The sequence below is a fragment of the Corvus moneduloides genome, chromosome 22, assembly GCF_009650955.1.
Source record: "Corvus moneduloides isolate bCorMon1 chromosome 22, bCorMon1.pri, whole genome shotgun sequence".
NCBI lineage: Eukaryota > Metazoa > Chordata > Aves > Passeriformes > Corvidae > Corvus > Corvus moneduloides.
Genome location: NC_045497.1, coordinates 5574651 through 5598895, shown reverse-complemented (window position 1 = coordinate 5598895; position 24245 = coordinate 5574651). Strand labels below are relative to the sequence as shown.

Sequence of the window (24245 nt, the reverse complement as noted above, 5' to 3'; positions counted from 1 at the left end):
CTGACCCCACAAAATCTTTGCTGTGGGCACACAGTGGCTGGACCACCTACACTGTTTGTAGGGTCACTATTATGGCAAAGCTCAACACCAAGCCTTGCTAAAGTCTGCTTCTTCTAGTTCTCTCTCATCAAGCCCAAAAGCCTCTCAGAAGGAGTATTTTTGTCTTCTCCTGATGCCACCTAGTGCCCTTCCCCAGCCTGCTCAGCCGGAGCTCAGTGGTTCAGCCCTCAGAGCCCCTGAGCCACTGCCATTTCTGCAGAGGAAAGGAGGGTGCAGCTCAGTGGGGCCAGGACTGACAGGAACTACCTGATAGCAGCAGGGATATGGGCAGCTGGAAAACCACTTGGAAAACTGTACCAGAGGCAGCATTTGGACTGGAGAATAGCTTGGATAGGAGGTACTGAGTCTGCAGCACAGAGGATGACAGAAGCTGGAGGAGCTATTGGGCAGCTACACTACAATACAAAACATGCAATGGGATCACTCTTCAGAGCTTACTTTTGATGGTAACTTTTCATCCCTGAAGATAAGTGAGGGAGGAAGTCAGACCAACTATAGAGTGCACCTGGAAGCACAGCAAACCTTCAGGATCTCTGTTATCCCCCGACCACTCTCTGCCCAAAGAACACTGACCCACACTGATGTCACCTTAACCAGAGACGAGTGTTTAATCGAGTGCAAGGGAGTGACAATGGCACAGTGGGTTGTGCTGGGAGGGTGATTCCCACTGCGCAGAGGTACGGAATCTTCAGAACAGAAGTAAAGAAGAGGAGGCAGATCCATCTTACAGAGTACAATGAAAAACAACTTATGCATCTGGATGCAGCAGTGGAAATAACGATGCCTCCTAAGGACTTGCAAATACCCAGGCCTGAGGCATCTCAGCATAACTGAGATGACAGATTTGTCAGCACAACTGACTCCCCAACATCAGTACTGAACAGCAGGCAATGGAGCTAAGGTTTGTTTTTTATACATATATATTTATATATATAAATATATATATATAAAGCGCCTATCACTATATCAATAAACATTCTTTGGAACCACTCTGAGGGCAGAAGTAAGAACAGGAGTCAGCCTGTTGGTACCTCAGCACTTCTGTTTCTAACCAATTAAAAAAATTAACAACAACAACAAAAAAAACAAACCCCACAAGACTGCTGCCAGCCTGCCTGGCTGGTGTTTAATACTGCTATTCCATAGGGTTGGAGGGAGACCTATTGTGAATGGCAACAGTTTGCACTGTGACTTCTCCAGCTGTGCTGCAGAGCAGTACAGGAGTCACAGGAGGGCAGTGGGACACAAAGGCTCAGACTCGTTACCACTCAAAATGTCTCAGCAGCAGGGAGCTCCCATGAGGAGAGAGCAAGCTAACTGTGCACAAAGCTCGCTCTCTCTCTGTGCTTAAGGCTGAGTCAGGGACCCTTTGGACTCTTCCCAGACCACCAGACAGAAATATGTGTCAGTTATAAATACATCATGTCAGTTGGGGGCGTGTGGGGTGTGGTTGGGATGGGAGAATTTAGACTGGGTGCAGGGAGGAGAGAAAGGAAAAAGACACCTTACGTTTCCAGCACCGGAAAGAACAGTTTTGACCTCACGCAATAAGTCACTGGACCTTTTCAATAGTCTTATCTGGCTTATGCCCCATCATCTTTAAACACATCAGATGGAATGTTGGCTGGCCAAGGGTTAAACAATCCCACACAGTGGAGAGCAAATCGGCAGTCTGCTGAGAAGGTCCCAGCCACATCACTGACGACCTCAGAATCCAACTTGAACGAAAGAAACAGCGTCTTGGTCTCACACATCACTCAGGGCCTGCAGAGAGCCAATGACAAAGTGTCAGGATGGACCTGCCACAGCTCTACCAGTCCGCAGCAGAAATATGAATCACCACCTCTGCAACACAGTTATGGTATTTGCCTCCATCCCTACGACACTCTAAGGAGTTGTTTTCTGGAATCTGCAGTTGCAGCCCAGTGGGGAGATGATGGAATAATGCAAAAATACAGACTATCCTTCAAGAAGCCTGACTGAACTATGCTGGAGCATCTTTTCTTTACCCTCTGGTTTGCACTAGTAACCACAACCACATTTTATCTAAGACTTTTGGAGCTTTCCAGTGGGAAACACCAGTTCTGCAGGCTCCTGGACCTGGCTTTGGTAGGAGTGATCTGTCATCAAGGCATGGGATATCAGCCCGAAGAACAGCTCCTAAATGAACTCCAGTTTTCCCTGACTGACTCATACTCTGTCATACAAAATGCTGTCCTGCTCCGACTTGCCCATAGAAGTCTTTGGGGCTGCAGGAAATCCTCAGTCCTGTCTACTCCCACTCCTACCTCATCCTTGAGGAAGGCGTTGTGGCACAGCCTGGCTTACCTTTCGTGCAAACTCTGGCAGCACAAATGCTGCCCGGTGAATATCAGAGTTGTAGTATTTCAGACTCCTCTCCTCTACTTGCTGCTGCGAGAGCTGCTGCACAGGCTCCCGGAAATTTGTATTCTGCAAAAATAAAGCCAAGTAGCTCTGACTATTCGGGTAAGGAGCCAAAGACTGTGTAACAGGCACCCTGATGCATGGCAGAGAATTGAGACGACTCACAGGAAAACAAATAACTTTCTGTTCTAGTATGAAGTCAAAGGTTCTGCGCAGCCCCAGTCCCAAGAGCTGGGGTTTATGCTCTGTAATTCCTGTGACCAGCCCTTATGCACAGATGTCAGTGCATGAGGTCAGACTGCATGAGCCATGTACCAGATGAAGCTGTGAGAGTACCCAAGCATCCAAGAAGCAAGGCTTTCCTCTTCAAAGGAGAACCCATGTTTGTGTGAAGTTTGGTACAGTGCATGCTGCCAGCATCCATATTAATCATGTACAGCAGCAGCAATGCTGGCACCCAAACCCATCTAACAGTCACATTGAAGCAGACTGGGAAAAGAGTAAACTTCAGTGGTCTGACAGAGTTACCAGCCCACATCCTAACACTGACTCTCACTTGGAGGCCTCTGTGAGCAGATTACCAGCCACAGGCTGATTCTTAGCAGGTGCCCACTTTTTAACAGTCAGCACCAATAAGCCAAAGCCTTAACATGTTCTGGAAATCGGTAGTGACTTCCTCCCTTCCAAGTTTGTTGTACTAGACAGAAAATTATGACCATTTCTAAAGCAACTGGTCAATTCTGCACTTCATTCATCACTGAGCAGGCTGCATTGCAGCTCTGGGGCTCTGGGCTGGCAGAGTCAGGGCCCATCAAGAATCTCAAGGCCCCACAGCTGGGAGACTTCAGTGCCACAGCTCAAGCTCTGTAAGGGACAGCCTCAGGCAAGTTTCTAGGGAATGGAAAAGGGCACTTGAGGTGCCTGAAACTCACCGGGTTCTTGCTGCAGAGCATGAAGCCAATCTGCCCGCTGGGATATGTGGGGATGGTGCAATAGGCGTATTCCACAACTGGGAACAGAGACTTGCAGAACTGACGCATCTCCTTAATGAGATCCAGGTGCAGCCACTGGCACTCACCTATGGGAGAAAGGAAGTCAAGATGCAAGGTGAGAGCTGCCCCTCTTCTTTGCACAGAACTGTGCCAGGTGGTTCCAAGTCTCAACCTGTACAGCTCACGTAGTTTCAAAGACAAGACCCTTATGCCACTTTTGCTAAGCCCAGTCCAGCAATTAATGAAGCTGACATAGATCAAAACCACTGCTTTACCTGGGAGATGACATGTTTCATTCCCTGCATCACATGTCCCCAAGAAGAGTCCCCTCTGTGCCTCACACTTGGTATGTAAAAGCATAAGCCTCTGCCCAGGGACAGCATCCTCACCTTGGCAGCAGAGAATCCCATCTTCTCGCAGGGCTGTCTTCATCAGCTGGTAATAAGATTCTTTAAACAAACTTTCTGCAGGACCTGGGAGAAAGGTGAGTAAAGAAGAGTTTTGACCCTGGGTGAACTCTGGCCTGCACCTACCAGGGCAAAACAGTCAGGATTTTACCTTTGCTAAATAGCCAGCCCAGGTCCCCTACCAAAGAAAGTCCTAGCAGCTGCCTCTTGCTTCACAGAGCACTTTTTAAGCAGAACTCCTGCTCCAAACTGCCTTTTGGAGACGCCTCTCTCTGTGTTGACTAGAGCAAGACTGAAAGTGACTCAGGCACTCATTGATGGGTTTCTAAAATGAGGTGCCATATCTACATTTGGTCCCTCTCTACCTCAGCTTCACCCTTCAGAAATCCAGCTGCTTCACCACAGCCATCTTGAGGGTAGGTGCTGCAACAACAGTGTGTGAGCCACTGCTTTATCAGCAGGCACATGCGCAAAGCTGCCCTTGCCAGCATGGTGCTGTATTCCCCATCGAATTGCTGGACTCAGGAAACAACTCTGCCAGAAGAAATAGTTGCTGGAGTTGAATTCTGAGGAGAGAAATGTAACAGCTGGCTTGAAGGCCTGCTAATACAATTTTATGGTTTCCATCCTTCCCTTTCCCCACTAAAAGAACCAAGTTGGCAACAGTCTTTTCACTTGAAAGGATCCTGAGTAAGCTGGCATAACTTCCAAGAGGTAGGCAGAAGGAAAAAAATGAAGGAGGTGTGTGGAAAGCAGCGCTCTTTTATGGCTAGAATTCTTACCCATGGGGTCAGACGAGTCTGTGATAATCACATCAAAGGCTTCTTGATTTTGTTTCATGAACTCAAAACCATCTCCCACATGCAAGGTCAGCTTAGCACTGGAATACCCCACTGCCATCCCTGGGAGGTACTTTTTAGATACCTGGATCACGTCCTGCAACACAGAGAGCACAAGTGGGTCAGAGGAGGCTTACAAGAAGCTGCTTCTCAGACTACTGTGCAGTTGTGACTGGAAGAACAGCACAATGAGTCATTTCCTTCCCTACCTTCAGCGCAAGTCTGACTCGCCCATAAAATCCACAAGAGCTGCCAGCATCTTCAGCCAGCAAGCTACTCTCAGCCCTTTCTTACAGCCTCAGGATTCAGTGACACTGTTGGATCTGTCCATGCCAAACTCAACAAAAACCTGGAGCTTCAAAAGCTCCCTGAGGAGCCGACCAAATATGATTACAGGTCAGACTGCTCTGTGCTCCTTTTCCCTACGGAACATCACTTGCATAGGTGATCTCAGCTAAATCAATTTATTTTTCTTTCTAAGTGAAACCATGCCAGCAGGTTTCTGAACGCAGTATGAGAAATATCCCCATCTCTGCACTATAGCTCTTATATCAATCCACCTGTAAGATACAGTTTTCTCTCAAAAATCATTAGAAAGCCACTGCCCTGGGCCCAGCAATTGTACTGACTACTACCAACTTCTCATAACTGGAAAAAACAAAAAAATATGCCGGTGTCAGGCAGTGCTTGCTCAAAATCAGGCACATTTGCCTACTTAGCTGGCAGACAGAGCACACAGTCTCAGATAGCAGTGTTTCTTGTTCTTAACAGAGCTTTGCTCTGAGCAAAACTTTCTGAGAAAGTAAAATATCAGAACAAACTGGCTGATAGAAGGACTGGGAAAAGAGTAAACTTCAATGGTCTGACAGAGTTACCAGCCCACATCCTGACTCTCACTTGGAGGCCTCTGTGAGCAGATTACCAGCCACAGGCTGATTCTTAGCAGGTGCCCACTTTTTAACAGTCAGCATCAATAAGCCAAAGCCTTAACATGTTCTGGAAATTGGTAGTGACTTCCTCCCTTCCAAGTTTGTTGTACTAGACAGAAAACTATGACCGTTTCTAAAGCAACTGACCCATCTGTCACAGAAGCTGCTTATTTCCCGCTTTTGGTTGCAAGAGACTGCTCAGCAAAGCAACCATCCTCCTCGGCCAGGAGCAGTACTCTGTTTGGCAGCGAGGCAGAGGGAAAAGCAGCACCTCCACAAAGCCAAGGCACTCCTCCAGATCCCGTGCTTGGCCCACGTCTGCCTGGAAGGGCTTTAATCGTATGTGTGTGAAAGAAATCACATGGAAGAGGCATCCAGCTGCCACGTAGATGACTTGTAAGGCAAAGAGGTGGCGCTGTCACTGTCATGCCAGCAGAACCAGCAGCAAACACGCACGGTGCTGACGAGAGACAGGTGAAACCGCAGCTCCCGTGGATGCTGTGAAGTCGGGCTCGTTTTGCTGGGCAGCCCGCCCGCCCCGAGGCCCTGGGGCTCCTGCACGCAGCCGGGGGCCCAACGCACCTCATCGATTTCGCACTGCACCACGGACTCCACGGTCGGGTGTTTGACCACCTCTCGCAGCACTCCCCCGTCGCCGCCGCCGATGATCAGCACCTGGCAGAGAAGAGGGCAGAACACAGGCTGTCAGTGGAGTCGGCTCCGGCGAACTTTCGCTGTACGGCCAAAGGAGAACGGCGTGAAAGCCCTGAGGGCCCGTGCTGCCCGACGACCGGAGATGAACTGCGGGGGCCACGAGGCTGCCGGCCCCTCTCGCCCGAATGGCCCACGGTAGGCCCCGGCCGCAGCAGCCCTGCAGAGGCCGGGGTGGGTCCGCAGACCCCGGCTGGGGAGACCCCGCGGTGGGGACCGGGGACGACTCACCTTGCGGGGATCGGGGTGGCTGCAGAGGGGCAGGTTGGCGATCATTTCCTGGTAGGAGAACTCGTCCCGCTCCGTGCACTGGATCACACCGTCCAGGACCAGGACGTTGCCGTACGTGGTGCTGGGCAGAGCGGGGAAGCGGGGTTGGAGCGGGCCTGGGGCCGCGCCCCCCCGCTCCCTCTCCGCGCCTCCAGGCCCCACCGCATGGCGCTGACCGGCCCCGCCATCCACCCACCGCCCCGGGCCGCCCTCCCGCACCTGCGGAAGACGAGGATCTCCTGGTAGCGGGAGCGCTGGTGGTGCAGGAGTTCCTCCACCTGCAGCGACATGGCCTGGCCGGGCCATAGACGGCACGTCTCGCGGAACCAGCCCTCGCGGATCAGCGCCGCCGCGCCGCGCTCCATCCCGTACCGGAGCGGAGCAGCCGCTCCCGGACCACCTGCACTCCACTCCCGCCGCTGCCGCCGCCGCCTGACCCCGCCGGCGCTGGAGCCGCGCGCAGGGCCCTGCGGCGCCCCGCCCCCGCCCGCGCGCGCCGCCATTGGCCTGGGGCGGCCGTGACGGCCGAGCCACGTGAGGCCAGTGCGGGCGGAGCGGGGCCGCCCCCGCCGCCACGGGGAAAGGGCGCGTCCGACCCACACCGCCACAGCCTTTCCTCGGAGGACACCGAGCGCTCGGCACTGCTCCGCCCCGCCTGTGGAACCACGCGCGACCAGTTTTCGGGAAAACGAAGAGTCTTAATTTTTTAGGGGTTTTAAGGGTTGGATGCAATGAGGATGATTGGGGGGAGCATCTCTCAAGAAGAAAGGCTGAGGCAGTTGGGCCTGTTCAGCCTCGAGAAGAGACGGGTGAGAGGGGACCTCATTAATGTGTGTAAATATCTAAAGGGAGAATGCCAAGAAGAGGGAACCAGGGTCTGCTTAGTGGTGTCAACTACTGGGACATAAGGCAATGGCCAGAAACTGATGCACACGAAGTTCCACTGGAACATTAGGAAGAACCTTCCTGTGTGGCTGTTCTGGAATGGATTGCCCAGAGAGGGTGTGGAGTCTTTTTCACGGGACATATTCCAGATCCATCTGGACACAATCCTGTGCCATATGCTCTAGAATGACCCTGCTTGAGCAGGGAGATTGGACCAGATGCTGTGGTCCCTACCAACCAAACCCATCCTATGATTCTGTGGATGTCACAAAAGCAGATTTAGTTCTAGTGCTGGTGGGCCCAGGCGAGGGCTTGGCTGCCTTACAGAATGTGGTGTGTGCTGTGAGGAGCAGACTTTGGGAGAAATACACCAAGGTTATACTGAGAGCAGTTCTCCAACCAGGTTACACAAAGATCTCCAACTGCTGCACAACAGTATAATAACCTCACAGTAGGGGACTCCAGTACCACAACTTCACAGACACAACCAAGTGAATAAAACACTATGTAGTTGCTAGTCACTTCCATTAAAGACATTTTTAAAACCTATGGCAACTCATAAAGGGAAAACAGAAAAAGACTAAAATTAGGATCATCCCTGAAATGTCACTTTCCTTGGAATTTTAAGTAGAGGATTTTAACTACAGAGATTTTAACATCCCTGGGGCCAATGAGGCTTTTGCTAACACTTACTTGTTCTTCAAGTTAAAGAAATAACAAGAACTGGTAAGGCTGACAAGGAAGGAACTGGCAGGCTCTGCAAATGCACTTGGAGACAATTGCTATTTAACTGCCTTTTTAAGAAAACATTCTCTAATATTCAGCCATGTAAGCAGATTTTATAAGCAGAAAGCGACTCTGTTCTACTATTACAATGCTGCTTAGTTGGCACTGTTCGCACTAAGATACCTAATGAGAAAAACCTCTTCTCTGTTCCTTCCACTCCCTATTTCCCAGAAACAAGGAAAAAGATTGAAAACAAACTAAATCTCAGGCCTCCTCATAGTCTTTGTAAAATAAAGCCCTGATAAAATGTCATGTTCCCTACCTCTCCACAGCAATATTACCAGCTGTCAGAGGTCTGCATTAGAATAAGCTCTGTAACTGACCCATCAAATACTGATTACACTGTTTCTGATACTCTTTCTACAAAGACTTAAGGATAACTCACTGTATTTAAAACTTGGAGATGTTACTTTAACTGCAGAGGTTCAGCTGCAGCCTCTTACTTTCACTCTGTAAGTTTATGGTGAAACCATTGGTCTCCTATACCTCTTTTTTTTTCCCCCCCTTAAAATACAATCTTTCCATTACAATACACAAACACTGCGAGGTAAACACACTCTTTTTCCGTATTACCCTGTCTTGTAAGAGATGAGCTGTGCAGTTCAATTTGTAAGCAAGGTCTATCATGAAAGACACTCTGGCCTCACTTCCTCCTCTGAACTGCTGGGGTTTGAGTCACCTCTACTGCATCTCTATCATTTCTGTGCTACCTTTAGAGATGCCAAGAGGTTCCTCCCATACTCCAGTAACATGCTGATCTGCACTTCAGGCAGCTCCAAGAAGTGACGAGTTTAGCCTAATTGTGTTTGAGGACACAGGATAAACTTTCAAAATTATAAACAAAGCAATGCTGTGAGTACAATTAGAAAAAAAAAGCAACGTGAATATAACAAAAGTGACATCAATTAAAATGTTTTTCCTTTTGGAAAAAAAGTGATTTTAATGGTTTTAAAAACTTTCCTGTACAAAAACCGATCAATGACCAGTATTTGCTTTCCCATGGTGACAACACTTCTAACTATTGTTTCATTCAGCAGCAACTCCCACAGGTCCTGTAACAAAGATTATCTCTTTGGCCAGTGGTGTGTTGAACCCCTGCAAAAGAGTTAAACAAACACTTTAACTCTTCCTCTAAATTCACTCAAGACTGAAAACTGACAGTGTTACACAGTTTCTATCAAGAAAGGGTCGTGAGGCAGACAGAACTCTTCTCCCTCCAATACCGCCCTTAGATAGTGTTGCTCTTTTATGACTAAGTAACACACAAGAATCAAATCCTGTAAGGTAAACATTAAGTATCTATTCAGAATAAGAATGTTCATATGCGGCAGTACTGTTATTCCTCCCAAGCTAGGCAAGTGGTTCTCTCCACTTCCACCTATCTCTGATCAAAAAAAGCAACTCCCACACCCATTAACACAAACTTTTACCTCAGCATTTCAAACCTCCCACCCAGACTTGTTTTTGATTGCATTAATCCTAAATTGTTGGGGATTTTTTTTTCTTTTTTTTTTTCCTTTAAACTGATGTCAGTCTGTGATGAAACCTCTTCAACTAAACATATGCTAAAGCTCCCACACCAGTAGAGGACAATAGCTAAGCTCTGCCCATGGCTCTGGGGCAGGAGTGCGCAAACACTCCAGCTAGATGAGAGCAGGCTAACAACACACCTTTCAGCTTTCCCCATCAGGTAGGACATGCTCCGGTTTCCAGACTGTTGAAGTTTGTTAGCTCCAGCAAATTTCTGCACAAACAAATAAAACACCACCACAGTGAGGTTCCTGCTAAGTATATTCCATGAGATTCACGTGCTGCCAGATCTTTCCAGCCTCACAGAAATCTGCTTGTCGACTTCCCTGTGCTGGTCACAGACTTCCCTAAGTATGCATAAAAGGACAGCACAAAACCAGCAAGCCATGATTTGTTTATGGGTTTTTTCTTCTTTTCAATGTCAGTTAGCAATAAGTTAAGTAAAAAACCTCTGAGGTGAGACTATTACTAATAACAGTACTTGGAGGAGTTTTCCTAATAACAGTACTTGGAAGAGAACATGAGCAACACGCAAACTTGATGTGTCCTAGAACCACTGGAATATCTGTGATTTTTGAGAACTGAATTTGGTACTGGAATTTGTGGTGGTTTGCTGTGGTCCAAGTGTCATGCTTGTGATGTATAGAGGCACAGATGTGAGCAATGTATGAACAGGTGGGAAACAACAAGGGAGTCTGAGGGACTCCAAGGAAGCTCCCCCTGAATGGGAAGAGGTAGTAATACAAAGCATGAACCTGTGACTGGAAGCCGCATCTCAGCAGCTGTTAGGGAACATGCTGCAGATGCAGAAAATATCATATGCCCTCCCAGAGAGCCCCCAGCTGGGTACGTATGATCGCCCACATTTCTGTTCCTCCTTTCATGACAAGCCCATACCTTGCCTTTGTAACCTTGCTTGGCAGGATCAAACTGTGGCGACTCTTTTGATTTGCTGCTTCCTAACGGAGAGAGGAGAGAAGCTGTCACTAAAATTTTCAGTAAAGAACAATGCATTCCACAGAGTTCCTCTGATGATATGGAGGTTTCACTACAGCCTCCCACATGGTAAAATCCAGAACAATCTTTTAAAGGCAGGAGATGTTTTTGAATAGGTGCTTTTTTACAAAGGAGTTAAATCTCCTTTGCCTCCTAGTTCCTGGGTCCGGTTAAACACATAGAGAAAAGAAACAAAATTCAAGTCCACAACCCACCTGGCCAATTGTTTCAGGATTTTGTTTCCAAATCAGAAAAGGGATACTAAAGTCTACATTCCTCAAGTCAATTTCTTCAAGTATTTCCCCACTATAATGTAAGCACGTTGTAACAGTCTGTACTGCACTGGCACCCACACTCACACAGCCTTGTCAAGGCTCAGCTGGCAACATTTTCCACAGCGTGCAGCACTCTAGCAAGGGATCAGATCTTACCTGCAAACACGTTGAAGTTGGAATTGCTGTAATCAAAGGGGGTAAACTGCCTTGGTGCTTCCAGCTCCTCTGGTTGCTGGGGGGTTTTTTGCCGTTTCTTTTCTTGTGTTGGCAACTCTACTCCCATTTCTGCTCCCATTTCACTTGTGTCTCTCTCCCTCTTCCTAGTAGCTTGTTCCTGCTGTGAAAGCAACCCACAGAACAGAAAAAAAGGTAAGTTGAAGAAAGGAGAATGAAACATCTCTGCGGAGGCACCAGTGTGCAGATTAACTGCCCAATGGAGCCAGGCTCCAGTGATTGCTCTTGCCTTTGGCAATAGTAGCATGGGGAGAAATGTGCTTTTCCTGGGGCCTAAACTGCTATTCTTTTTTCTCCTCACAGTAGGGACTTTTATGAAAAGCCAGATTGTCATTCCCTAGGACATGGGAAGCTGAGATCTGCTGTGGCCCCACTGGCATATTTGGGGGAACCTATGCAGAACAACTGAGGATCCTTAAAGGAAGTGAGGAGCAGAGGTGCATCAGTGGAAAACTCCCTACTGAACACATGGAGGGATGTGACGATGTCCACAGCACAATTAGCAGGGGCCTGTTGTTACACCCAGGGCAGCACCACAGAAGGACTACTATCAAGACACTGTCATTCAGGTATTTCAGTTACAGGGCTCAGAGTTTCATTCTGAACTATCTTATAACAGTCAAAATGGACAATGGCTGGAAGGAGGAATTCTATGACATACCATGGCTTGCTGACGAACAGATACAATGTTTTGTGCTGCCTTTTTATGCAACTTCTGTGTCTGGACACGGGCAGCTATGGAGACAAACAAGCATTACTGTAAAAAGCAGGAGTAAGTTAGCCAGGGGCTTAGAAAAAGCAAGCAAAGCAGCTTGTATCAAGTCTCAAATGAAACAGAGTACAAATGTTAACAAATAATATCATTCATCAGGAAATCCATTATCTACAGGAAGCAACCTATGTGCCCTGGGAAAAGCATGCTGGCAGACACACTAAGGAAGGGAAGAATGGCTGTACCTGACTGCTGGGCTGCTGTCTTACTGGTTTCATTCTTGGAGTTCTTCTGTACTGGTGCCTGACTCATCAACTTCCATCGATTGCTGATCTGCAACAAAAAAATACTACCTGGAAACACTTTCTTGAAAGTTTTATGGCAAGAAGTTGTTTAAAAACTTGCTAAGACATGCTGGTCTTCATTAAGACTACCAAAGATCAAATTCAACTGTAAAAGAGATTAAGATCTGCTGCACCAGGTGAAGTAAAAGCAAATGCTTTATAAGTTCTGAGCTACAAATAAGCCTTGAGAACAAATGCAGATACTTCAGTAGAGTTTTCAGCTTTGACAGACAGGGACTATACATCAGAATGTCTCCAATCCCTGGTTCTTCAAAGGATATGAATGTCACAGAAACATGTAAAGTTTCTCAAGAAATACCCAAGGAGAAAAAAAAAAATCTATATTGCTGAGGCTCCTGATGGAAAATAAACTACTTATTTGTTTCTTTTGTACTACTTGGCAGGAAATTTTAGCATCAGTCTTACTTCATAAATTTTTGATGATGGGTCAAACTTTGCAGATTGTGAGACATAGGCAGAATTCTCCTCTGGAGGTAGGTACTGTAGAGAGGGAAAAAAATTTGCTTTGAATGCAGCATGTGACATTTAGCTCATTGCTAAAATGCTACTTGTTGTAAACCGGTGAGTTCATTTGAAGAAGTATTCTACAGACAGAACACCTTGTGGAAAAAAAAAGTTACCACGGCTATTGCCAAGAGAAATATTAAAGAAAGAAACAACTAAAAACCCCTCCCCACAGAACCAAAACACCCCCAAACAGACCAACCATCAACTGCACACCAGAAAAATTTTTGATATTATTTTCTAGTAATTTACCACTCCAAATGTATAACAGTATTCTATTGTTATTCTGATTCTTTACAAGAGTAGAATCAGCTCACTAACCCTAGCCATAAAGTACAGATGAAAATGTGAGGCAAATCTAGCATAAAGCATTAAAACTAGCTTTAAAAAACCTAGTGAAAGGTCTGTTTACTATGTAGAAAGACTTGTATCCAAAAGGTATTTAAACGTGTTTTGAAAACAAGTCCACACGTGTCTTTGCAAGAAGGACAATCCCTTCACTCTAGTCAGAGAGAAGCAGCAGCTGATGCTCTATCAAGCTCTTCTGATATGCCTGGAAAACCAGCTCAGAGCATCCTCTGCACTGGGTAATTTGAGTTCCACTATTGGGAGCTTTTACCATTTTAAATGGATTTTCAAAGGACTCCATTATTAGCTGAGCTTTCCGCTGTGCAGTGGTTAAAATCCTCGTATTTCCTGTGTTTTCATCACATTCCTTAAAAGAAAGGAAAAAAAAGGAAGAAATATTAACATGAATATTCTTTTGGTTTGGCTACTGCCATTTCATGCCATGCTGCTTCTCCCTCTGAAATCCCACTGATAGCAGTGACCCTCCGACATGGAATTAACTTGCTGGCCTCCTAACCCAGTTGTCTTGGTTAGGCCATATGCCTGACAAAATTTAGTACTGTTGCCATGCATTCCCACCTTATTTCTTTCAACACTTCCACACAGTTTTATCAGATTATTTAAAGTCTGTTTTCTAATACTTCAATACTGACACTGTTACAAACATACTGCTTACATTGAATATGCTGACAGTGGCAGTAGCAACAAGACATGTTGACTCTGGCTGACGATCTTGAATTGTCCTCTCAATGTCTGAAAACAGGCAAACATCTTCCAAAACTGGTGCAGGGTCTGCATGAAAAGGAGACAAAATTTTTATTAGATTCTTGTGTATTTTACTGTTCTTTTGTGTCATGAGATTTCCCTTAAAGTTTTTTCAGGACCACTTATTTCCCCCACGTCAAATCTCCATCACTGCATTATTAGCACAGCTTTTAGGTTAACTCTAAATTACCCAAGGCAGAGTTATTCTGAAAATCATCCGTAAGAATCCGTGAACTGTCATGTGGTCCAAAGAGGGCATTCTCCAGCTTCTGCAGAGAGATTCAGATTATAAACACCATTAACACACTATAAATCTATTATTTTCACATACTGCAAAAACACTTCAATGAAAATTCCAAAAAAAGGGATGAAACTCAGAGATGGAATATCTTAGTGTAGCTGATGTGCCAGAGCACACTGCATCTGGCATCAAAAGGCTACCTGTGCAAATGCCCACGAGCTAATGAGATGCTTTACTTCATACACATGATGAGGGAGAACGAGTCAGCCTTAGAAACTCATCTGAATCTTCTCTTCTTACAGCTCAGTCAATATATTCTAACATACTGACACTGTCCAGCAGCCAGAGTGTTTGCTGATGAAACCTTAAGTGCTGCTTTATAGTGGTTTGCAAAATACCAGTTTACACCTGGTAATATTATGAGTCTAGCACAGAAAAGTACCATTAAGCTAAAGCAGAGAGACTTGTAAAATGGATGACATAAGCAATTTACTAGCAGGTAGAATTTTGATACATTTGTTTCCAAGTTTAAGGCTTAAGACACTAGGTAAAAATATAATGCAAACAGTACCTCAGGGTTGGGTAGAGGTGCTCTCCTCTTGAATACTGAAGTAATCTCTGACTAGAATGGGAGAGAAAGGTAAGTCACTTAAAAGCCCCGTTTCTTCTAGGTTGGCCACCTTATCAATGTTTTCAACACATTTATTACAATCTAGCAGGTTAATAAAATTACTTTCTTCTTCTGCAGTGTTTGCACTTGGCTGTACATTTAAACACCTCACACAAGGGTACATTCTTGCTCACAAATGGTTTTTTTCACTACAAGAGGAAAGCTGTATTAATATCAACATGCTGCTGATATATTTTAACTAATGAACTTCTTATACCTAAGCTGATTTTTCTTTTTTGCCTCACCATAGCTGTAAAACATTTATGAGTCCATTTACACAGCCAGCAAATTCTGCAAGGCCCAGTTCTTCCTCACACAGGCAAATGTGATGTGCAGTATAAAGATAGACAACTGCCTTCTGTTCAAGCAGCGTCTGTTTGTTTACTGCTCCAGCTTTCCAGGAAACTAAACTGTGTGTAAGCCACCATACAGCAGACAGGCAAGAAGTTGCAACAAATCTTTCTGCTCTACTACAGAACACTACATTCAGTGTTCAGAAAGCAAACTTCAGCATACACATCATCACAGGTCACCATTCAGCTCCAGGGCCTCGCTTAGGGGATGCCAGTGATTAGTCTCAAGCTACTCCTACCTTGACAAGAGGCATCTCCCGGGCCTGCTGAATGAGCAGATGCAATTCATTAATCTGCTGGCGAACAAGTGGTGGGACAGGGTTACAGCAAGCAATGATACCCTGGGTTTCTCTAAAGAGAGAGAAGGAAAATTCAGTGTGCTGTATTTATGGCTAGTATGTTGGGCATTTGCATCAAAGGATGTGCAACTGGATATAACCACTGCCCTGACCGTGACAGAGCAAGACAAGTCAGATTAATCTCTGTGATGAAATTCTGCATCAGGTTTGTGCAGATGAGGAGAAGCTATCAAGTCAGCTCTCCTCTCACTTTTCTGCGGTCTGTCCTCATCATCATTTCATTCAGTATTACTTATGAAAGCTGAGCCCAGCAGTGGACCTGCCTTTAAAGATGCGTTTTTATTATTCTCAAGTATGGATGTTAGGTGATGAGTACCAAATGTTTGAGGAAAATATTGTATAAATTGGGTGTTTTAAGGGATCTGCCCCTTGCCCTCCCCACCCCTTTAGGAACTGCAAATAAAATCCAAATAAATTTTGGGGGAACTCATCCCTCTCTTGCTCTGTAGAAGTGAAGGAATCTCAGAGGGAACACGTGACATAGAGCAATGCAAAGGAATGTGGTTTATTAGTGCAATAAAATCCAAGTGATGTGTCCCAGAAGTCTGGAGCCTTCTGAAGGAGTATTGCTATTTATTTCTCTTCCAAATTGAACAACTATAGAGAAGAGCAGTACTGACAGCTGGAATGAAGGGACCAACTGCAGAACTAATTACACACTTGGAAGTGACTTGCTGGATATTAAAATTAAGTAAGACTCCTTCAGGGTGAACAAAACTTACTTGGGCAGCTCCTCTGCGATCTTCAACAGCATATGATTTGGTAGCACATATCTACAACACAAAGAGGTGGTGTGAAAGTAACAGAATGTTACACTTAAAAAACGACTTCAAAGTAGACAACTCTGCCCCCATTACAAGGTCTGAGAAGATGAAATCAGTTAAAAAGAAAAGAAACATAACAGGACTTCTGTGTAACAAGCAGCCTGAGGCAGTACAGTAATTTCTACAGGTAACAAACTAGTCCCATCTCAGGGGTGGAAGGGGCATAATCCAAGAGATTTACTGAAGCCAGTGTCCATAACAAAAGACTTCCTACCCTGTGCTCTCGTCCTCTTGACGTGCTATCTTGTCTCTCCATGCAAACAGCAGCCTAAATGCTGCCAGCTGCTGGGTGTCAAGATGTTTTTTCTGCCTCCTGTAGAGATCAAGGTAGGATTCATCTGTAAAGAGGGGCTTGATGTATTTCTAGACAGGAAAAAAGGAAGCACTCGTGAGCTTTCTGTTTTGCCTCTCAGACAGAATCTCACAAGGACACATCAGGGGACTGAATACACTCTGGTACAATGTATCTTTGAGCTTTTTATCCTGAACTATTGGTAGGAGCCTATTTCTGAAAAACACACATCTCATCCATTGTTAGGGGAAACCCAGCCTCATCAAATCCAGGAACAGCTTCACTGTCTTCAAGCTTTACTACATTACACAAAGCCTACTTTCAGTAGACAGTGTTTTCCATAGGCACAATATAGTTGTCTCAGAATGCAACTCTCCAGTAAGGCTTTGAACTTTTAGGAACATCCAGCAGAACCAGAAATGTAACATCTCTCTTAGAAAAGACACACCTGAATACATTGTGAGGCCAAGGAATACTAGCATTCAAAAAAGAGCAGGAAGGCATCTGAATCCAAGGACCATAGCTAGTGAAACAAGTGACTGCACAAGACTGAGTCAGAGTTTATACAGCTGTTTTCAGACAAAAAAAGAGGAAAAGATGTAGAATAGGCAAGGGACTTTCTCTCCTACTCCCATACTCTGATCCAGGTAATCAAACCAGGTGAAGCTTTACCTTCAGGCAGATGTCCCTGCTGCGCTGCCACACAACCTGCAGCTGTGTGGGCTGCTCGTTCCCTCTCTCCCACAGTGACTCCCTCACTTTATCATAGATGTAGAGCAAGTAGTGAGTGTCATCACGGGCATACCGGATCATTTCTTCTGGCAAAGGGCTAGAAAAAGAGCCACAATTAACACTAACACATTTCAGTTGTCCCACCAAACTGTCACTTTTCTCTTGCAAGGCATATTATGGCAAACTGCGTATGAGACATGCCAAGAACTAACATGGAAATGCTTCTGTTTTCTTAGTGAAAGATTGGTTAGGCAACAGCAGTAAAATGCTGTGCACTCTCCAATTCAGATTCTTGTTTGTGGGCTGGATAGCCGAACTGCTGTATATCTAAGTCACACGGCAGAACAGCTTGCTACGGTATTTGTAATAGCTCTCTTCTCTCTGCAGAGCCTACAAAAGTAGACTTGAGATCTCTGTGGTGTGCCGGGTGCACCTGCATAGCCAAGCTCACTGCTCCAACACCATCTGCTCTACCCTGCGCAGGTGACTAAATGTTTTTGTGGGGGCAGTAGAGGAGCAAATACTGTCTCCATAACACCGCAGTGGTTAAGAACTGTTCCTAAGAAGTGGGCTTCCAGGAGATTATAATTCCTTCATCTTTTCAGATCTTTCCAAAAAGAACTCATTTTCTAAAAAACATGGGAAAATATAACACTCAAAAACTTTGGACATAGCCAGGTAAATGCTGTGCTCATTCACTTTGAGATTAACCTATAACTATGGGTTCTGCAAGTAGAAGCTCTAGAAATGCAAACAAGGAGAAGTGCTACCTTGCAGCTCCAGCCTGTTTAGGGGTCAGTTTTTACCGTATCCTCCAGTCAGCCAGCTGGTACTTCTTGTCAGCATCTACACTGCAATACAGCTTTAGCAAGTGGTCCAAAGAATGTCTGCCAAGATTGAGGAGGCGAGCAGCTTGGTGAGTATCAAACACATTCACCAAGTACAGACCAAAGTCTCTTTGCAGCCATTCCACGTCTGAATCAGCACCGTGAAGGACCTTGAAAAGCATAAAAATTTGGGAATGATATGAAGAACATTTCTACTCCAGGCTGGTAGTACTGTGCTTTCATACTCATGTGTCTAGGACCAGATTTCTTTTCTCCGTTTTTTACTGTTAAGTATAGAACTACTAAATGAGTGCATCTGGCAAGTAATTCACAACTAACATCAAGGAAACAGGCTCCTGAACAAATTATAGTGAAAGCAGAATCAAGCGACCAAGACAAAGCACACAGTGTGATTTAAACTAAAATAAAGCTTAAACTAAAACAACAATAATAATAATTAAAAAAAAACCCTGGTGAATTTGGCAGCTGACCTTCACAATTGCAGGGTCTGTGAAGGTCTCATTGAGGATGTTCATGTCGCTGCGCAGTTCCAGTGTATCAATAATGAAGTCTTCTGTTCGGGTGGAAATCTGCATCAGACACGTCAAGCCAAGGAAGCTCCTGTAGGAATGGTGCTGAAAACAGGGAAGAGAGATGTAACCGAGGATTCATTACAGAAACAATACTATAAAACAAACAGCACTCCAAATGAGGGAAGAAAGAGCAACAAGGACTTCTTTGAGAAAAAAAGACAACTGGATGAGCAAACTTTCTCTTTGCAGTTACTAAGATGACATAAAAATCCTAAAGATTAATTGAAAGAAGATCAAATTCACTAAGAAGTGTGCAGCCAGCCATGCCATTGGAAAACTTCTAATACTGACACAGTTTATTTCAACCTTACAGATAATGTCTGACAGATCAGGGGTCATGAACTGTCTTCTCATGTTGGGGAGTACAAAAACCAGGAGAAAACCACAACCCCCCCCCCCCCCCAGAAGAATATAATGGTCTCTTAGCTCCTAAAAGTACATGTATAACTTTTAAATAGAAAAGGCAATTGGATTACCTCTAAGTCCAAGGCAAATTCTTTACAAGTCATAAGCTTTTCATTTAGTTCTACCAACTCATCCAGTTTGGTGATAAAATGACAGGGTGTTTCCTCAATGGGCCTGTACATCTGGCAGAGCAAATGAATTAGGCATGGTATGTTCACTGTCAACTCCCACCCCAACCTCCACCCTCAAACCTGAAATTTGTCAAGTATGGCTGTAAATGTACTGCATCTGTAGTTTAAAATTAAAGTGGGCACCAACCTGGAGTTCAGGTTTCTTGAGAACTCCATCTGGTGGAGAAAAATGCTCCAGTTCATACTGGTAAGGATGAGCAAACCTGTTGAAGTTAGAAAGAGACAAGCACAGACTAAATTCCAGTCCTCTTAATGAGGACAGAGCACAGAGGCTTTGAGAGCTGTGGTAATTTCCCTATTCTGTCTCTTTTTAAGCAGAGGTTTAACATAACTGCAGAGGTCTAAAGCAAATCACACACAACATAGTGTGGACACAAACACATGCAGAACTGTATACATGATGAGCATCAGCACAATCTGACCACACAGGTTCACCCAGGGGACTCCAAGCACCTTGCTGTCAGGTTAGTTTCTTACATGTCTTGCTCAGTTTTCTGCGTCCTCTGCTGATGTATGAAGTCTGCCAAAGCAGCTGGCACATCCAAGTCCTCAGGGCGCTCCTTTCTCTGCCGTCCACTTTTTGTGAGGGCTGAACAACCAATATTGAATAACTGGACTGGGTCCCTCACATAACATGTTCTCAGACTACTACTATCTCCCCCTCCACCCACCACAAGAGTCTCTGAATTACCAAAAATCTTAACAATTTAGTGCTGCTGCTTTTGCTGTCATTTTGTACCTCAAATAGCAACTAAGTTACTTGGCTGTTTTTAGGCAAGACACAAGGTGGTTCTGCTCAAAAGCTTGGATACAAATTGAAAAATCTTTAGAAAAATTTTTCAATCATTCCCAGTTTCTGAAAGTACAACTGCATCAGTGCAGAATACAGATGAACTGGCAGCAGCAGAATGTGTTACTGAGACAGGGTGTGACCAGCAGCTTTGATAAAGCACCAAAACCAAAGGTAGGTCTCTCCACACAGCTGGTGCAGCTCGCTCATCTGAAAGAATATCTGTAAAGCCAACTAGACTAGTCAAGACTTCTCATACAGAAGTGACTCTCGTGTATGTTCAAGGTGGTAAAAAGCAACAGCAGATTATCTGTTTGGAACAGATTATTTGCTGTATACCAGCAAGAAGATGCTGTTTGCTGACCTATCCTGACATTACACATATGGAAAAAACAGTGTCACCAAGATCAGTACACCCAAATATTCAACATCTCCTGCTATTTGTTTTTACAGTCAGTGATTTCTCCTCTAGACTGTGAGGACAGGTTTGTGTCAAATACTCACAACAAATTACCCAACAAAAAGAAACCCCTTACCTTCAGGCAAAGGCTTCAAAGCATTTGGTTTGATAAAAAGTTTAGGTACAAAGGGAGTATTGGAATTGTCAATCTTTTCATGAAACTTAAGCTGTGGTCGAGAAATATTCTTGGCGTGAAGCAGTCGGAATGTTTCAGACTGAGTTCTCTTGTGGAATTCTCCTGCCTATTTAAAACATCAGAGGTAAAACCAACATGACTTATCAGACATTCAGAGCTTCTTTTACTCTGATCTAACATTCAGAGGAAGAGTTATACCCCACACTTAAAACTGAGTCACTTTTTTTCAGTGAGGAATGAAAGTGTTTGGACTCAAGGTCATGAATTCATAAGCACAAGAAAGGCTGTTGAGCATGTGAAACTGAAATGGCATTTGAAAGCACATAGATTTCAGAATCAGATTTTCAGAACAGGAGAAAGTAAAAAAGAGAGTTACTTAGAATGTGTGAAAAACATGAGAGAACATTTAACTACTCAACTCCACTGGAGAACTGGTAGTGCAATGGCAGGGAGAACAGCTCAGCTAACACAGCCAAACCAAGCTCAAGGCCTCACCTTACGGTTCCAGCTGGAAACGATCATCTGTGGGTGCTGTAACCCGGCTGGCAGGACTGGCTGCTGGTTTCTGTTCACTCCTGATGCTTCGTCCAATAAGATACTCTAAAATCCAGAAAAACAATGTGAAACACCTGTTAAATCACCCCACTCAGACACTCTAGTCAGACTGAGTAAAGAAAGTCGTGTAGGTAGGTACCTCCATAGTCATCTCCCCCAAATTCTGCACAACACAAGACAAACATGGGAAGAGTATGGTGAATATCAGGGATGGGAAGAGTTTCTTCAGAGAAGCACTCTAAAATGTACAGACATGTTCTCAGGCTGTGAGGATTTTATGTCAAACTGTATTTAGTTTCCTCATGCATCCCATATTACCTTCCCTCCCTTTGGCCCACCTGCCTTAGCTGCTGGGATCTCTGGCCTAGCATATGGAAGGGTTTTTAAAATAAAAAGGGAATACATCAGATTGAGGAAATAGTGACTAATTGTGAAAGCACTGCCACTAAAGTTCTTGCAATGAAAAAGAAAACTTGTGGCAACTGAACACTTTATAAAAACCATATCCAGAAATAATTTGCTTACCACTCTTTCAAGAATGACGTCATTGGAGTCAACCAGCATATCAAATTTATCTTCCAGCCCTGTCACTTTGCTGGAATCTTTCATGAGGCTCCGGCAGCCATGGTACTGCATCACCTGGCTCATGCTTGCAAGAGAACAGCACAGCTGTCAGCAATCTGAAAGCAGGCAATCTAAACACTAAAACATCCAGTTCTCTTTGACTTTCTATACTTCGAAGTCCGAAAATAAATCATATTATAGATACCACCACATGAGCAGTGAACAGAAAAAGCACCTATACAGTATTAAGTGTTAGAAATAATTTCTCACAAACACGATTTTTAAAATGGACAGCCTAACATGTTCAGTATCAGGTGCTCCTCTCTGCACAGCTCTTCACGGCAATCATTATGAAAGGCCATCTTTAAGCTTGTCACTTCAGCTGCCAAGTGCTAGAAAAGCAGCTAAAATTAGATGTGTAAAATAAACCACCTTTTCACCCATGACAAGTTTGGAGTTGCCAAAGTAGGGGGCTACCTTCTGGTTTGGATTGAGAGCTATTAGCAACAGCCCAGAGATGCAAAGGGGCCCTTACCAGCGGAGCAGGCGGTCACCCTGCGTGTTGCAGTATGCACGGAAGCCAGGGAAGCTGCAGTAGAAATCATACTCGTCGCCAGGCTGGGGGAGCCCATTAGATGCCTTTGTTGCAGCCACCACTGTGCCAAGAGCATACTGTGCAAGAACACTCCATTATCAGCATTTTGTCAGTATTTTGTTCCTGTTTACCCATGATACTCTTTGACAGAAATGCACTTTGCCTGGCTGTTTGGAACTGCGTGGTTCTAATGTGTGGTATTTCACCAGGAGTAACTTCACATTAGCTCATTTACACAGCTTTAAATTATGAAAGTCTAAAAGCTAGATTTATAACTCAATCTACAATTACAGATTTGACCTGAAGTGGTGTCAGGGGAGGTTTATGTTGCATATCAGGAAAAGGTTCTTCCCCCAGAGGGTGGTCAGGCACTGAATAGGCTCCCCAGGGAATGGTCATGGCCCCAAGGCTGCCAGAGCTCCAGGAGCATTAGGACAACGCCCTCAGGCACAAGGTGGGATTGCTGGGGTGTCTGTGCAGGGCCAGGAGCTGGACTCGATGATCCTTGTGGGAGCCTTCCAACTCAGAATATTCTACAATTCTAAGTCTGCAGGAATGCAGATAATTACCTTATTACTTAAACAAAATACCCCAAATCCCTACAACTCTTCCTACTTGGGAACTAGCAGCCATTCCCTCTCTGGAAGCAGCATCGTGCATAGGTAAAACACACAGGGGCTGCGATTCATAACGCCGGGAGCAACTCCCATCGCGACAGGCCCTCACGAGGGTCCCGACTCCTTGGCATTCCCAGGAAGCCCCGGTGGCTGACAGGGTCAGGGCTCGACCTAGGCCGGTAACAGGCCCCGATACCCCTCTCTGGCCCCCGCACCCACCGGCCCGGCCCACACCTTCCCTCTCGCACTGGGTGACACCCTACGGGTGTCACCCGCTCGGGCTGGGGTCCCCACGTAGCCCCCGCGGGCCAGAACTACAGCTCCCGGCATGGCCCGAGCGCACACGGCACGCCGGGAGCAGTAGTGCCTCCTCCGCTCCCCCCGCCCCTCTCCGACCGCACCTTAACGAAGGCGTCGGGGCTGTCGAAGCCGGGCAGGGCTGACATCGCGCTGCTTCCCCCAGTGTCCGCGGGCGTCCCGGAGCTGCCCGCCCGCCCCGCCGGGCTCCCCTCACGGGCCGCAGCCGCCATGTTGATGCGCGGCGCTATCGCGAGAATCAGCCGCTGTTGCGAGAACGCAACACTGGTGGCGGGAAGGGGGGAGAGGAACAGCGGGGACCGCACTCGCCCCCAGCGGCAGCACGGGGCAGGACAAGCCCTGTATGGGATAGCAGGCCCTGAGGGAAGCGCTGACGGGCACCTGGCTGGGCTTCAGTGCCGCAGACGCGGCCTTTTTCGCCCCACTAACACCCACCAGTGGGACCCATAGAATTACAGAAGATCCTGAGTGGGAGGGGAGCCAGAGGGGTGGATCATCGAGTCCAGCTCTTGGCCCTGCACAGACACCCCAGCAATCCCACCTTGTGCCTCATCTCAATGCCTGAGAGCATTGTCCTAATGCTCCTGGAGCTCTGGCAGCTTTGAGCCGTGACTATTCCCTGGGGAGCCGGTTCAGTGCCTGACCACCCTCTGGGTAAAGAACCTGTTCCTGATACCCAACCTAAAACTCCCCTGACACAATCCCAGCCATTTCCTGGGGTCCTGTCCCT

The 24245-nt window shown here is 45.8% G+C and overlaps 2 protein-coding genes across 2 annotated transcripts; both read right to left on the bottom strand.

The window, feature by feature from the left end:
- Window positions 1-644: 644 nt before the first annotated feature.
- On the bottom strand, window positions 645-7059 carry SRM (spermidine synthase). Its single transcript, XM_032131565.1, has 8 exons — window positions 6813-7059; window positions 6555-6675; window positions 6195-6287; window positions 4627-4780; window positions 3827-3910; window positions 3378-3523; window positions 2389-2511; window positions 645-1824 (listed from the first exon to the last, which is right to left on the bottom strand). The coding sequence occupies exons 1-8, from the start codon at window positions 6956-6958 to the stop codon at window positions 1807-1809; spliced, it is 885 nt and encodes a 294-aa protein (XP_031987456.1). The 5' UTR covers window positions 6959-7059; the 3' UTR covers window positions 645-1806.
- Window positions 7060-9169: 2110 nt separating this feature from the next.
- On the bottom strand, window positions 9170-23751 carry EXOSC10 (exosome component 10). Its single transcript, XM_032131564.1, has 25 exons — window positions 23599-23751; window positions 22521-22657; window positions 21947-22070; window positions 21362-21466; window positions 20807-20972; window positions 19958-20069; window positions 19608-19683; window positions 19361-19471; window positions 18783-18926; window positions 18271-18461; window positions 17405-17561; window positions 16655-16803; window positions 16339-16389; window positions 15497-15608; window positions 14806-14856; window positions 14184-14262; window positions 13905-14020; window positions 13500-13595; window positions 12782-12856; window positions 12257-12344; window positions 11961-12034; window positions 11222-11402; window positions 10692-10753; window positions 9935-10008; window positions 9170-9359 (listed from the first exon to the last, which is right to left on the bottom strand). The coding sequence occupies exons 1-25, from the start codon at window positions 23725-23727 to the stop codon at window positions 9329-9331; spliced, it is 2691 nt and encodes an 896-aa protein (XP_031987455.1). The 5' UTR covers window positions 23728-23751; the 3' UTR covers window positions 9170-9328.
- Between the last annotated feature and the right edge of the window lie 494 nt (window positions 23752-24245).

Coding starts and splice junctions, on each gene's coding strand:
- SRM (XM_032131565.1), bottom strand. CDS start 6,958: ATGGAGCGCGGCGCGGCGGCGCTGATCCGCGAGGGCTGGTTCCGCGAG. Junction 4,781..6,194: donor TGCAGTGCGAAATCGATGAG/GTGCGTTGGGCC, acceptor TCTGTGTTGCAG/GACGTGATCCAGGTATCTAA. Junction 2,512..3,377: donor TGCTCTGCAGCAAGAACCCG/GTGAGTTTCAGG, acceptor TTATTTTTGCAG/AATACAAATTTCCGGGAGCC.
- EXOSC10 (XM_032131564.1), bottom strand. CDS start 23,727: ATGGCGGCTGCGGCCCGTGAGGGGAGCCCGGCGGGGCGGGCGGGCAGC. Junction 12,857..13,499: donor TTGAAAATCCATTTAAAATG/GTAAAAGCTCCC, acceptor CCCTCTCTACAG/TACCTACCTCCAGAGGAGAA. Junction 12,345..12,781: donor CATCATCAAAAATTTATGAA/GTAAGACTGATG, acceptor TTTTTGTTGCAG/ATCAGCAATCGATGGAAGTT.